This window comes from Melanotaenia boesemani, chromosome 18 (assembly GCF_017639745.1).
Source record: "Melanotaenia boesemani isolate fMelBoe1 chromosome 18, fMelBoe1.pri, whole genome shotgun sequence".
In the NCBI taxonomy this organism is placed as follows: Eukaryota; Metazoa; Chordata; class Actinopteri; order Atheriniformes; family Melanotaeniidae; genus Melanotaenia; species Melanotaenia boesemani.
The window spans coordinates 30,715,745-30,728,053 of NC_055699.1; the positions used below are offsets into that span (position 1 = coordinate 30,715,745).

The window sequence follows — 12,309 nt, forward strand, 5'->3', positions numbered from 1 at the left end:
GGAGCAGGCGCTCAAGGTTCACCATGCATCCGTCAGTGAACTGGTGGGCATGTTGCTGGAGCTGGATCCACCTGGAAAGCCCGTCTCTCCTGCCTCCGCATGGACGACGGTGGTGGCCAGAAAGAGGCAAGGCTCTACAACACCTCAGTCTCAGTCTCCAGCGCCCGGCGCTAACAGATCTGCTTCGTAGCTCAGAAGAAAAACACTTTCCTCTCAGAAAGACATAACGAATATTATCAGTGCATTTTCACATTTTATTACATTATTTTTACAATGACACAATTAAAATGATGGTTTCATTTTAAATACCACCAACGTTCAGAATGAACACTTTGCATCAAACTAAAACGATTATTAATCACAAAATAAACATTTATTTAAAGTTTTTATAATATATTTATTTTTGAATACATCTAAGTTACACGTCAGCATTTGTTCGAGGTTCTCTGGCTGTCCAGGTTTCTGCCTTCATCGTCCCTCCTGTGGATCGTCCTACTTGATGCCTTTTTCTTTAAGTGTCTTCTTCACAGTCTTCAGGTAGTCAATGTCTGGGTAACCATTACTGAAAGAAGCAAAGCACAGAGGTGGTGTTGACAGATGTTTATGACATATGTATAAACTTTTAGTAAATGTGGATCTAAATGGCCTTGACTGGACCATACACTGAGAGGAGAGGTTCCCAAACTTGGCCAGATGGCTCCAGACCTAGCTTGTTAGCTTAGTTTTTGACTAATTTTTTATCAGATTTATTTTTAAACTAATTTGTTCTTACTCAATTATTTATTTATTCAGTTTAATTATTATTTATTTCTTTAGTTTTTTTATCATGTTCTAAAAAAAATATTTTTTCTATGTTACCAAAGCACATGGTCACTATGAACTTTTTATGTCTATTTTTATACATTGTTGATTTAGTTTTAAGGTTGATTTCTCTTTTTTTAAACATTTTATTACTATTACTTCTTTATTTACTTTTTAATCATTTTTTTTCTCTTGTCTTCCGCATCATTCATTCAATCTTTTTTATATAGCACTTTTCATACATAGCATAGCTCAAAGGGATCTACAAAAATAAAAACAAAACAGGTTGCTATGCCAACAAGTCACCCCAACCCAACCACCCAGTACAGAGGAAAAGCCAGAGATCTAAAAATGTTACACAAATAAAAAACATCAAAAGCAAACGATGAGAGTAAAAACAAATAAAATAAAGTAAATAAGTAAATGAATAAAATCAGTAAAACAATAAAACCATATAAAACACAGGTTAAAAGGAATAAATTAAAGGATATTGAATAAAAGGATGTTAAATTAAATTAGGTAAAAGCCAGGCTGAAAGGTGTGTCCTCGGGCTGGTCCATAAGCCGGGACCCTAGCAGCTAAAATGTCCCTCTGGGTGAAGTTAGAGAGCCACAACCTGAAGACCTGAGGGCTCAGCGAGGCTCATTATGTAGCAGCTCTTCTAAATATTCAGGAGCCTTAAAGGCCATGCTCTGACTACGGGGTCGTTGCCATGGTGATGTTCTTGTCTGGGGTCCCTGCACTACAGCCTCATGGTTGCAAAACGGATTTTGACAGAGACACACTTTGTTCCTTGTTGTATGAAGGTTTTATAAAGTTTGATTTAGGTTATATAAACTGTGTATTTTCAACGTGATGAAAACAAAAGTTAAGATGACGTAAAGTTTAACTGAATATAAAGCTAAGAAGCAGATAAAGAGGACGTCTCGCATGTGGTGGTCTCAGTTCTGTAACAAGTGAGCAGCTCCGGAAGATTAGAACAAGCCTGGAAATATGAATACAAGTGTTCAAGATCACATTAAATCAGAGCCACAATGAAGAACTAATAACCCTGGTTAATGGATGGACTCACATATAAACTAGGTTTCTAGAACCTCCTTCTTCCACCTACATGATATTCCCAGAAAGAGGAGCATCCTGTCTCGGAGTGCTGCAGGAAAACTGGTCCATGGATGTTACTTTCAGATCAGACGACATAATTCCTGATTATTGTTCTGAAAAGTCTCCATCTGATCCAAGATGGAGCGAGGGTTCTGATGAGGACCATCATCAGAGATCATATTTCTCCAGTTTTATCTTCTCTTCACCGGCTCCCTGTAAAACCCTGAATAGAATCTAAAATTCTTCTCCTCACATATAAAACTCTTAGAGACCAGGATTCACTGGATCTTAGAGATCTCAGAGTTCCAGATTTTCTCACTAGAGCTTCACTCAGACTGCAGGTTTACTGCTGGATCCTAGAGGTTCTAAAAGTAGAAAGGTAAGCAGACCCTCCAGTTATCAGACCCTCTCTGTGGAACCGGCTCCCAGTCTGGCTTCAGGTATCAGACCCCCTCTCACCTTCAAATAATCTTCAAACTTTCCTTCCTGACAAATCTTATAGCAGGTCTGACTTGGTGACCCTGATCCATCCTCTAGTCCTGCTGCTATAGGCTGAGGCTGCTGGGGGACAGCCCAGGATGCACCGGGCTCCTCTCTGCTGGGGGACGTCCCACGATGCACCGGGCTCCTCTCTGCTGGGGGACGTCCCACGATAAATCTGGCTCCTCTCTGCTGGGGGACGTCCCACGATAAATCTGGCTCCTCTCTGCTGGGGGACGTCCCACGATGCACCGGGCTCCTCTCTGCTGGGGGACGTCCCACGATAAATCTGGCTCCTCTCTGCTGGGGGACGTCCCACGATGCACCGGGCTCCTCTCTGCTGGGGGACGGCCCAGGATGCACCGGGCTCCTCTCTGCTGGGGGACGGCCCAGGATGCACCGGGCTCCTCTCTGCTGGCGGACGGCCCAGGATGCACCGGGCTCCTCTCTGCTCTCTTAACTCTCCATGTAGAAATATCTGACTTTGTTGTTCATTCATTTGTGTTTCTCTTCTTTTTTCCCAACATTTTATTCATAGAAAATTGGGAGAAATGTTAACTCACACTATGGCTCCTCCTTCTGGCTGTGTCTTTAGTGGAATGGAAGCAGGCGTTATCACATCTTCTCCACTTTTACTGGTAGCTATGGTAAATAGGAGCTGCTGGTGGAAGGCCTTCTCCAGCAGCTTCAGGACTGCTCTTCCCTCATGGTTGTCTGGCAGGTATGCCAACAGCGTCTGCCCTGCAAAAGGCTGGCCGGGGTGAGGGTGTTTGTCCTGCAGGAAGAAAAGTCACTTCAATTCCATCATCTCAAACACTGTCTCCAGAAAATGATCTCATCTTTTCCCAGCAGTTATAGGATTCACCAGTTCCTCTGACAATGCTTTACTTCTTTTCCTGTTAGACTCATTTCTGATCAGTTTTTTTTTATTTTTTATTAATGATATACAACTAAAGCATCACAGAATTAATCACAAAAAAAACCCAAACATGTTTAATACAGGGAATGAAAATGAAAGAATGGTCCATGAACCATCTAAACGTTGTGAAGTCAGATTAGAAGGAGCCAGTTAGGAGGATTTTCCTCTCTGACAGACATGGCTGATGTAACTGAATGCTGAAAGTCTGAAAATAAGTTGACGGGATCTGGATGCAGAAAGGCAGATATTCTCTGAGGCTCCTGGATGCTCCACAGCTCTATGACGAGAGCGATGATGAACCTGGATTTAATCATGAGGATGCTCAGAGGACAGACATATTACCGTTTTAAATTACAAAAAGTTATTGCAGCAAGAAAAACAAGGTTCAGAGGTGAAGTTCTCTATGAGATCTTCAGGTTTAGAATATGGTTTACAGGTGTTTGGTTTAGTTCTGGTGGGTTTTCTGTTGCAGTCGGTTCTAAGGAGCCTTCTTTGTGTTGCAGGTCCAAAGGAAAGCAGATGTTTTTTATGTTAATTAGAACAAAATAAGCTAGTCCTCAGTTTTATTCCTACACTTGACATGTAGAAGTTTAATGTGCTCCATTACAAGCTAGATACCTGGTTAAAGCTGTTCCAGGAGATCAATCCTCATGTCCACTGACACACAAACAGTCCGAAACAAAGCTGTAGGAAGCTGTTTGGACTGCAGTAAAATATCAGATTTCATGTAAACCTAAAGAATGACTTAAAACTGAACTTTTGTTCAGTTTGGGTCGAGGATGTGAAGCTGACCATACAGAGTTTTGTCCAATCAGAACTCTGTAAGGTCACCTCATGAAGATGCATGCTGACATTTTTTTACTTTTTTTTAACTTAGGACCAGAGGATGTAAACACTTTATCATTTTACTTTTTTTTGTAAAATTCCAAAATCTTTTCTATTAAAATGGCTCAAAACGTATCAATTGATAAAATTAAAAACATGAATCTTACTGGATCAAATAGCCTCTTCGTCACAGATGATTCACATAAATCCATCCATCCATCCACCCATCCATCCATCCATCCATCCATCCATCCATCCATCCATCCATCCATCCATCCATCCATCATCCATCCATCCATCCATCCATCCCTCCATCCATCCATCCATCCACTCATCCATCCATCCATCCATCCATCCCTCCCTCCCTCCCTCCCTCCATCCATCCATCCATCCATCCATCCATCATCCATCCACCCACCTACCCACCCACCCATGTAAAGGTGCTTGTCCTCTACATGCCACCATACAGTGTGCTAAGGATCACTTCTTTAGTTTTTTGCTGTATGCAGCAGACTGTATTATCTGCTTTTTCTGGTACAATCTCACCATCGTTCCCAGTGTATCGAGCTCATTGCATACAGCTGATATGTCATAACTTGTGGGTGTAAGCAACTTTACTGCTGCACACACCAAGTTACTTCTACCTAGCTGGAAACCATCTTCATCCTCGCTGGCACTAGAAATTTAGTCCATAAACTTTATAAAAAGGATTAATGACAAAACTTCACTCCCTGTGAAATGAGTCCAACCTACAGCTGGGAATATGAACCAACCCCTCTGATACCCCCTACTACGACCTCCCACCGGACACCAAGAAGGACATGGTCATAACCCAATTCTGAGCCCATAAAAAATGTAGACTGGTTTGGGAAACACCCACTCTGAGTGGAGCCTTCCAATCAGAGACCAGATGCATCAATGAGGCATAAACCTTTTCCCGCACACAGATAAAGAAAACAAAAAGGTGCATTTTTTGAGCATGTGTATACACATGTTTAAAGCAATGTAACCCCGAGAAAAAGCAAAAATTGAAAAAACATCTGTCGTTGCTTAATAAACCAAACCAAAGACTCAGTCTTCCATCAGTACCAGGACTGTTCTTGTCTTTCCCCCCTCCTGCATATAATTTCACAATGTCTGAAATTTTTTAGCAAAACCAACATGTAGAGTGAAAACAAAAAGAGTATGCAAATGTCTGCCTTTGAGGATACACAGTTTTACTGAAAGCATGACAGATTTTCTTTCATTTGGGAGCTGATGGTGAGTTCTGACAGGGAAGCTCCTCTCTGGACTCTGATCGGACACACCAGCCCATGGGGACTTGAAACATGCCTTACAATGGACTAAACCCCACATCTTGTGAATGGCTTGTCACTCACTGACACTGTGGAGGTGAATGTGTTATGGCCTGTGTCCCTGAACAAACCGAGACTCCACTGCATAGGCTTAGTTTTCCCACTGAGGGACTGCTGTGGTGAAACCACTGCGTGTTCGAGTTGTGTTTATGGTGATGGACATAAATAGAGTTTTTATATCATGTTTGATATGATCTGAAAAGGGAAGACATGAAAAATGCCCAGCTGTAATCTGTTGTCACATGCAAGTGCTGAAACTGAAAGGCATAAATTATGATTATGATATTTTGGACACAGATTTTCACCCTTGCGATCGTTTTGTGTTCAAAAAGCTTCCTGTGCAGGCAAATGTTTTAACGTGAATGCACTGGTCTGATGAGCACGGACCAGTTTACATGCATGATTTGTGTGGTTAGCTCCATGTTGGCTGGGGTCTGATCTGTGTCCTTTCTTTTTACTAAAAAGTCAGAAATATCTCCCTTTCTCTTCATTCTTATACCTTCCTCTACAAAATCAGACCAGTTATAGAATATATTTCTCCACACTTACATGCTGTGCTACCAACTAGCAGCCTTGCTAGCCTGTTTAAATGAAACTGGATCAAGTATCGCTAGCTAGCTTAGTCAGTGCTACATGTACACTTAGCTTTTCTTTGAGCATCTTTATAGTTTATTTTCAGCTCCAATGTGGAGATCCTGATTGGGTGATGTGTAGTCTCTAAATACATTCACTGAATATCAAATAACTAAATACAACCTGGTTTCCCCACATTATCCTAAAAATGATCTAATGCTAGCATAGAACTAGATTAGCATGCTACATAGCTTCATGCTAACATCAGGTTAATAGCCTTACATAATTGTACTTGCACAGGGACTAAATGTTTTCTAGAAATGTGTAGCCACATGTTAATATTTCTAAAGGCAACTACTTTAATATTTAGTTTAAACTGGTGTAATGATACTGGTGATACATGCAGGTCTGGGACGATGTTTCTGTCCTCACCTGTCAATCACCTGAGGTTGCACCTGTGCTACATGATGTTAGCGCCTCTTACCGCCTGTATTCCGTCTGGGAATGTGTAGCTGATCTGCAGGGTGTTGTCCTTAGGGTATCCTGGTAAGTCTCTGTGAAGAATAACCCAGGTCATCTGGCCTTGAGGTTGGCAGTTGTGTGATGAGGTGCTCTTCAATGCCTCATTTACTGCACAGAAAGCAGAATATTTTCAGCCTAATAGTCTAGAAGTAATGAGTAGTTAATGATAGAAATCATAGCAAACCCAAAGAATTAGCTATGGACCTTGTTGTTCTAGTGATGGAGGACCCTGTCCATCCAGATAACGATTACAGTGGAGCTTGTTGCTGCTCTGGTTAGAGCCCATACTGAAAAGTAGCAGACACACAGTCAAGGATTGGAAGCCAATCAATAACCCTGATTGATGGCTGAGAAAATCCTAAAAACAAACACTGCAGCATCTTACCCAGAGTGAAAAAGAAAGAACTATGATAACACTGTAACCATCACTGTTAGCTGTTTTTTTCTACAGTTTTTTTAATTTCCTGTTTGATGTAAAGCACTTTGAATTGTGTGGTGGCTGAACTGAGTCATATAAACTCGGAGAGGAAATACGATTCATCTTTTGTTTATTGTTGTGGTTTCACATGAGCTGCAGCTCATTGCTGCTGCTCTTCTTCTTGGGGTCCAACCCAAAACCGGTTCTCAAAAGAAAATCTAACCTTCGTTTTGGGTCAAACTGGTTGATTTTTGGTTGAAACGGAAAATCTGTTGTAAAGCAAAGCTTTAAAATAAAATAAAAGTATTTATTGTTAAATACTGAAAATATGCCATTGAATCAACATTATATTACGGTTCCATTATTACTATTAAAATGGAACCATATTTTCTATACCCACTTATTCCACTTCAGGGAAGCTCATCTGTGTCTCATCGGGCTGGGATCAGGATCCAGCCCGGCAAGCCACCAGTCCATCACAGAGACAATCACTCTTGCTCTGTCAAAGGACAATTCTCAAAGAACCAAACATCATGTTTTTGGATTTGGTAACCATGGAAACTCCACACAGATGCATTTTTTTTTAATGAAATCCGATTTTTTCGCGTGGTTGTTCACATCATTTCTATGTGAGCTTCACGACTGAGCTGGGGTCCCAGAACAAGATGCAACAGCAGAATCAGCTGTTTGAGAAATTATTTTCTTCTTCTTCTTTATTTTGAACTGAAAATTAAAAACAAAGTCAATATTTGTTACAAAAACAAGCTTTCAAAGTTCAAAAAGGGTTTTGGAAGAAGTTATCTAGTCTTATCTAGTCCAAAACCCTTTTGTCAATAACAACTTTAATACTGACACTTTCACAGCATCTCTGAATAATATTACCCATTATGTCACAACAACACAATATTACTACACACAATAAACCATAATATACAATATACATAGCTTTCAACAGATATCGTCATTAGCTTCATATCCTTTAATTATCTCATCTTTTATCTTTTGTTTGAATTTTCCTATTGGTTGACATGTTTTTATATCCTCACTGCAGCTGTTCCAGAGTTGGTTTAGGGTTTGTCCTTACAGCTGTTTTTTTAAACATGTTTGTTCCTCTCAGGCTGAATTTACTCTCCCTTACCTGGAAAAGCTTTTGGATACTGTTAGGCAAATAATCATTTTTAACTTTGTACATAATTTGAAGAATCTTGAATTTTAACAGGTCTTCAAACTATTTTCAATTTGATGAACAGAGAATTGGTTGGTTGTGTATCGATGGAGTTAATAATTATTCTTATGGCTTTTTTTTTTTGAAGAAGAAAGACAGATTTTAATGTTGTCTTGTATGTGTTCCCCCCACACTTCAACACAATAGGTCCTGTATGGTTAAACAATACAAGTTAAACAATGGGAATAACCCACATACTCAACTCTGCTGCTCATCCCACCGTCTTTCCTACAAATAGGGCTCAGTTTAAAAAGGAATTAAGCTGGACTTTCCTCTGAGTGGTTCTGTTTAGAAGCCTGGGAACTACAGGGTTAGGGTTACACATAAATTCATTCGAAATGTAGTAGGTGCATCTACACGTGTGTCTGGTACTGTACATAACTACCTCTTTATTATAAAGTGAGAGATCTCTGAGATCTCTCTTCTAACTATCACCAGTCTGTTGTTTGTTCTTGTAGAAAGAAAGATTAACAGTGAGTCTCTTACATACAGTAATAATGAGCTCTAATGACACGGAGACAGAGTACAGTGGACTGGAAACATTATATATTTATTCCAATTATGCCACAAAGAGTTCTGTTGCATGAAGCTGGTAAAGTCAATAACAACAACTAGTTACAGCAATATAATATCACAGATAGAAATTATACATATGATTAGATTTAACTCAGCTTAATGTGCATCACAACACAATCTTCTTACTCATGATACTTCAGCTATGCAGTCCAATTCTGTTATAATTCAGTCCAATTCATTATAATCCCATTCTAATTCAATTACAACAAATTCATTAGTCCGATTAATAATTTCTTCAACAGGGGCAGTACATCCCCCCAGGGGCCATTCAGAAAACTTCAGGGGCTGATGGGAGCAACTTTTTTGGAGGTGGGCGGAAATTTTTGTATCAATCTGATACCAAGTAAATCCAGGGCAAGTATTGCCGATACGATACGATACAATACGATACGGTATGATACGATACGATACGATACGATATGATACGATACGATATGATATGATACAATATGATACCATACTGATACAATACTGATATTTTTTGCCTGAAATTTCACATTTAATTATTGGCCATTATTGTTTGAGACGAAATAAAGTCAACAGTGTAAATTAGCTAAACAAAAGCAAAACCTGCTATTTGTTGGCTCTCATTCACATTGTGTGGCTTTTTGCCCCTAAATCCCTGTGCAAGAAAAATATTGATCTCATCACGCTGGTATTGAACAATACTGATAATAGCCTCGGTATCAATGCTTTCAATATTTGGATCAATCCGCCCAGCCCAATTTCACCTTAGAAACACCAAATGAGGATCCAGAAAGACGCGAACCTACAGGTGGTATATTGCAGGAAGAGGTGACACTATCCTAAATAACCTAATTTCTTAAATAACCTGGAACTTTGTTATCCATGTCCAACAAACACAGAGTCAAAGGAGTAGATTAGCAGAGCCTTTCAGCTGGAATATGAGTTTAAATTGCAAAAGAGCGAAGGTAAAACAGTATGCTACATGTTAAGATTGGTTCTTCTTAGCATGCACACAGATGGTCTGTACTGCATGCTTCAGGATTCAGCCAGATTTTCCACTCCAGGTGCTGTATTCAGCTCACCTGGCAGATTTGGCCCTACATATACCTATATGTACAGTTTCCCTGCAGTCTCAGAGCCAATTCCTCCATTGGGAAAATCTTTAAGATCTTTGAGATACAAAGGAGGTCTATAAAATATGAAACAAAATAGGTAAAAATAAGAAATATGTAATAAAATATGTAATAAATGCACATATAGTTGTTTTACCTGAAATTCCAGCAGCAACACTGAGGAGTCAGCGTTTGACCCTTCATCAGATTTTTACATGAACTGATGAAAGTTAAAAGTGAATTTACAATATTAACATAATATCTGTTTTTGTATAATTTTCGTTTTAGGCAAGGCAGTTTGTGTGTATAGTACATTTCATGTACAGGACTGAAACAGGATTTTAGTTTTCAGAAGACAGCTATAGGAGTAACCACTTGTAATGTTATTAACCAAAAGCAGCACACACACTCTGTCCCACATTCCTGTGTGCAACACTAAATCAGAGCAGAACAATTAATCCTCGACTAAAAGAACTGAAAAGTTTCTGCTTGACGAGTTTTTCCATAAGATGTATTTTACTCCAATGTTTCTAGGTGGTAACAACATCTGCACACAGAAGCTACTTTCATTAATGTTTTTACAATAAAACTGGTCATGTGACAGCGTGATAAGGTCCCATATTTTTTATTTGGGTGACAGCTCTATGGGTCCATAGATGAGGTTAGGACGAAAAAAATCCCCCAAAACCCTAAAACTACCAGCAAAGTTTGTTTAGCATTTAAACATAAAAATGGCCTGTGTGTGTCTGATTTCTCTTAGAGAGCTTGACTACTACAATATATTGATAGAGCAGGGATGTCAAACTCCGGTCCTCAAGGGCCGGCATCCTTCAGGTTTTCATTGTTTCCTTGATTTAACACACCTGAATAAAATCAAATGGATCCAACTGCTTCTTGTAAACTTCTTCACAATAACCCATTAATTTCAGTCAGGTGTGTTGGATCAGGGAAACAATGAAAACCTGTAGGACACTGGCCCTCGAGGACCAGAGTCTGACATCCCTGCTATAGAGAGTTTTAAAGCATAAACTGATTATGTTTACTTTTCTTATTTGCACTCACATCCAGCAGGTAATGGTCCTGTGATTTAAGTGAAAACGTGGAGGCGCTGTGTGCTAAAGGTACATCCGAAATGTAAACCGCCCTGATGGAGCACTAGACACAGTGTTTTCCTTCAGAGAAACGATTTCAGAGCAAATGGTTTAGCCATAGAAATAACTGCTTAGTGGGACCCCAGGGACCCCAAATCCAGTTCCAGAGGAGACACGGCAGACGTGAAGGCTGCACCCAAACACCAGCTGATGTTTTCATGCATATGGTTCAGCACAGAGTGCCACTCACTACAGGGAGAATTTACAGACACCAGTTAACATCATGCTTTGGACTGTGGGAGGAAGCCGAAAGACCAGGAGAGAACCCGAACATCCTCGGAGGATAAACCACCCTCCACGCCAGCCGAGGCTCTAACCAGTCACCTTCTTGGTGTGAGGCGATGGTGCTAAACGCCACGCACATGCACAGCCTAAACACCTGCTTCCAGGTTGTTTGAGCTGATGTCACTGCAGGGCTGAGTGGGACATTCCTGCTAGAATCAGCAGTGAACACAATTTACTAAATTTCAGAACCTGTGATGATCTAAACTGAACCTTGGTAAATTTATTGGGCTGTTTTGAAACAGTCGTGCTCAGAACTGGAGGCACAAAGCAAAAGTTCATGATTTACCTGAAAGTCCAGCAGAGCCAGCTGGAGCTGTGCAGGTGTAGATGAGGCTGAAACTGGAATAACTACGCCCAGCGCTGACGGCTCCTTTCAAACACGCTGGATTTGTTCATCTGACTCAAGTGAAAATTAAAGAAATAGTTTTTTTCCTAATGTTGAAATGAGAAAACACCAAACAAAAGTAAAACCACCACAAGGGAGCAGGAAAATTCTGCTTCTACTGCGGTTGGTTTGCAGGTGTGTGATGTTTCTGGTGTCACCTTTACCTGAAACGCTGCTCCAGTCCGCCCCTCCGTGAAGTCCTCTTCCCTTCCGTCTCCTTTACAAAGTCCTGGAGAAGAGACGATGAGTGAGATCAGGATGACATGAGGAGCGTGCCAGAGGGACTGGAGAGGCGTGTCGGGTTTCAGGCTTGTCATGTGTTTAACTGGTCCTGCAGCTTTGGCTGGAATGCTGAGGGTGTGTGTTCACACACTATAAGGACTAAAAAAAAACAACTTATGAGGGCTTCCTGTAGACATGGAGACAGCATTTACAGTATGTTGCCATGGATACAGCAGGGTTTTTTAGGGGTAAGACGGGGTTTTAGGGTCAGAGCTAGATGCTCAGTAGGGATGCATAAGGTTAGGATGGAGACTACAGAACACACACTGTCAATGAAGAAATGTGTGTGTGACGAACTAGAGAGAAAGTGAAAGAAACACAGAAGGTGGTTG

The 12,309-nt window shown here is 40.5% G+C and overlaps 1 protein-coding gene across 3 annotated transcripts; it reads right to left on the reverse strand.

Moving 5' to 3' along the window:
• Positions 1-240: 240 nt before the first annotated feature.
• dtx3l1 (deltex E3 ubiquitin ligase 3L1) lies at positions 241-11,990 on the reverse strand. Of its 3 annotated transcripts, none has more exons than XM_041968224.1 (6): positions 11,860-11,990; positions 11,597-11,706; positions 6,781-6,863; positions 6,539-6,684; positions 2,946-3,157; positions 241-562 (listed from the first exon to the last, which is right to left on the reverse strand). In XM_041968224.1, exons 3-6 carry the CDS (start codon positions 6,860-6,862, stop codon positions 493-495), a joined length of 510 nt encoding a protein of 169 aa, XP_041824158.1. In that variant the 5' UTR covers position 6,863; positions 11,597-11,706; positions 11,860-11,990; the 3' UTR covers positions 241-492. The 3 variants fall into 3 exon arrangements, with proteins under 3 accessions (XP_041824158.1, XP_041824159.1, XP_041824160.1); XM_041968225.1 differs by having other exon boundaries at positions 11,597-11,710; positions 11,860-11,987; XM_041968226.1 differs by lacking the exon at positions 11,597-11,706 and having other exon boundaries at positions 11,860-11,971.
• Positions 11,991-12,309: the final 319 nt, after the last annotated feature.

Coding starts and splice junctions, on each gene's coding strand:
- dtx3l1 (XM_041968224.1), bottom strand. CDS start 6,862: ATGGGCTCTAACCAGAGCAGCAACAAGCTCCACTGTAATCGTTATCTG. Junction 6,685..6,780: donor TCCATCACTAGAACAACAAG/GTCCATAGCTAA, acceptor CTTTCTGTGCAG/TAAATGAGGCATTGAAGAGC. Junction 563..2,945: donor CCAGAAGGAGGAGCCATAGT/GTGAGTTAACAT, acceptor TGCTTCTTTCAG/TAATGGTTACCCAGACATTG.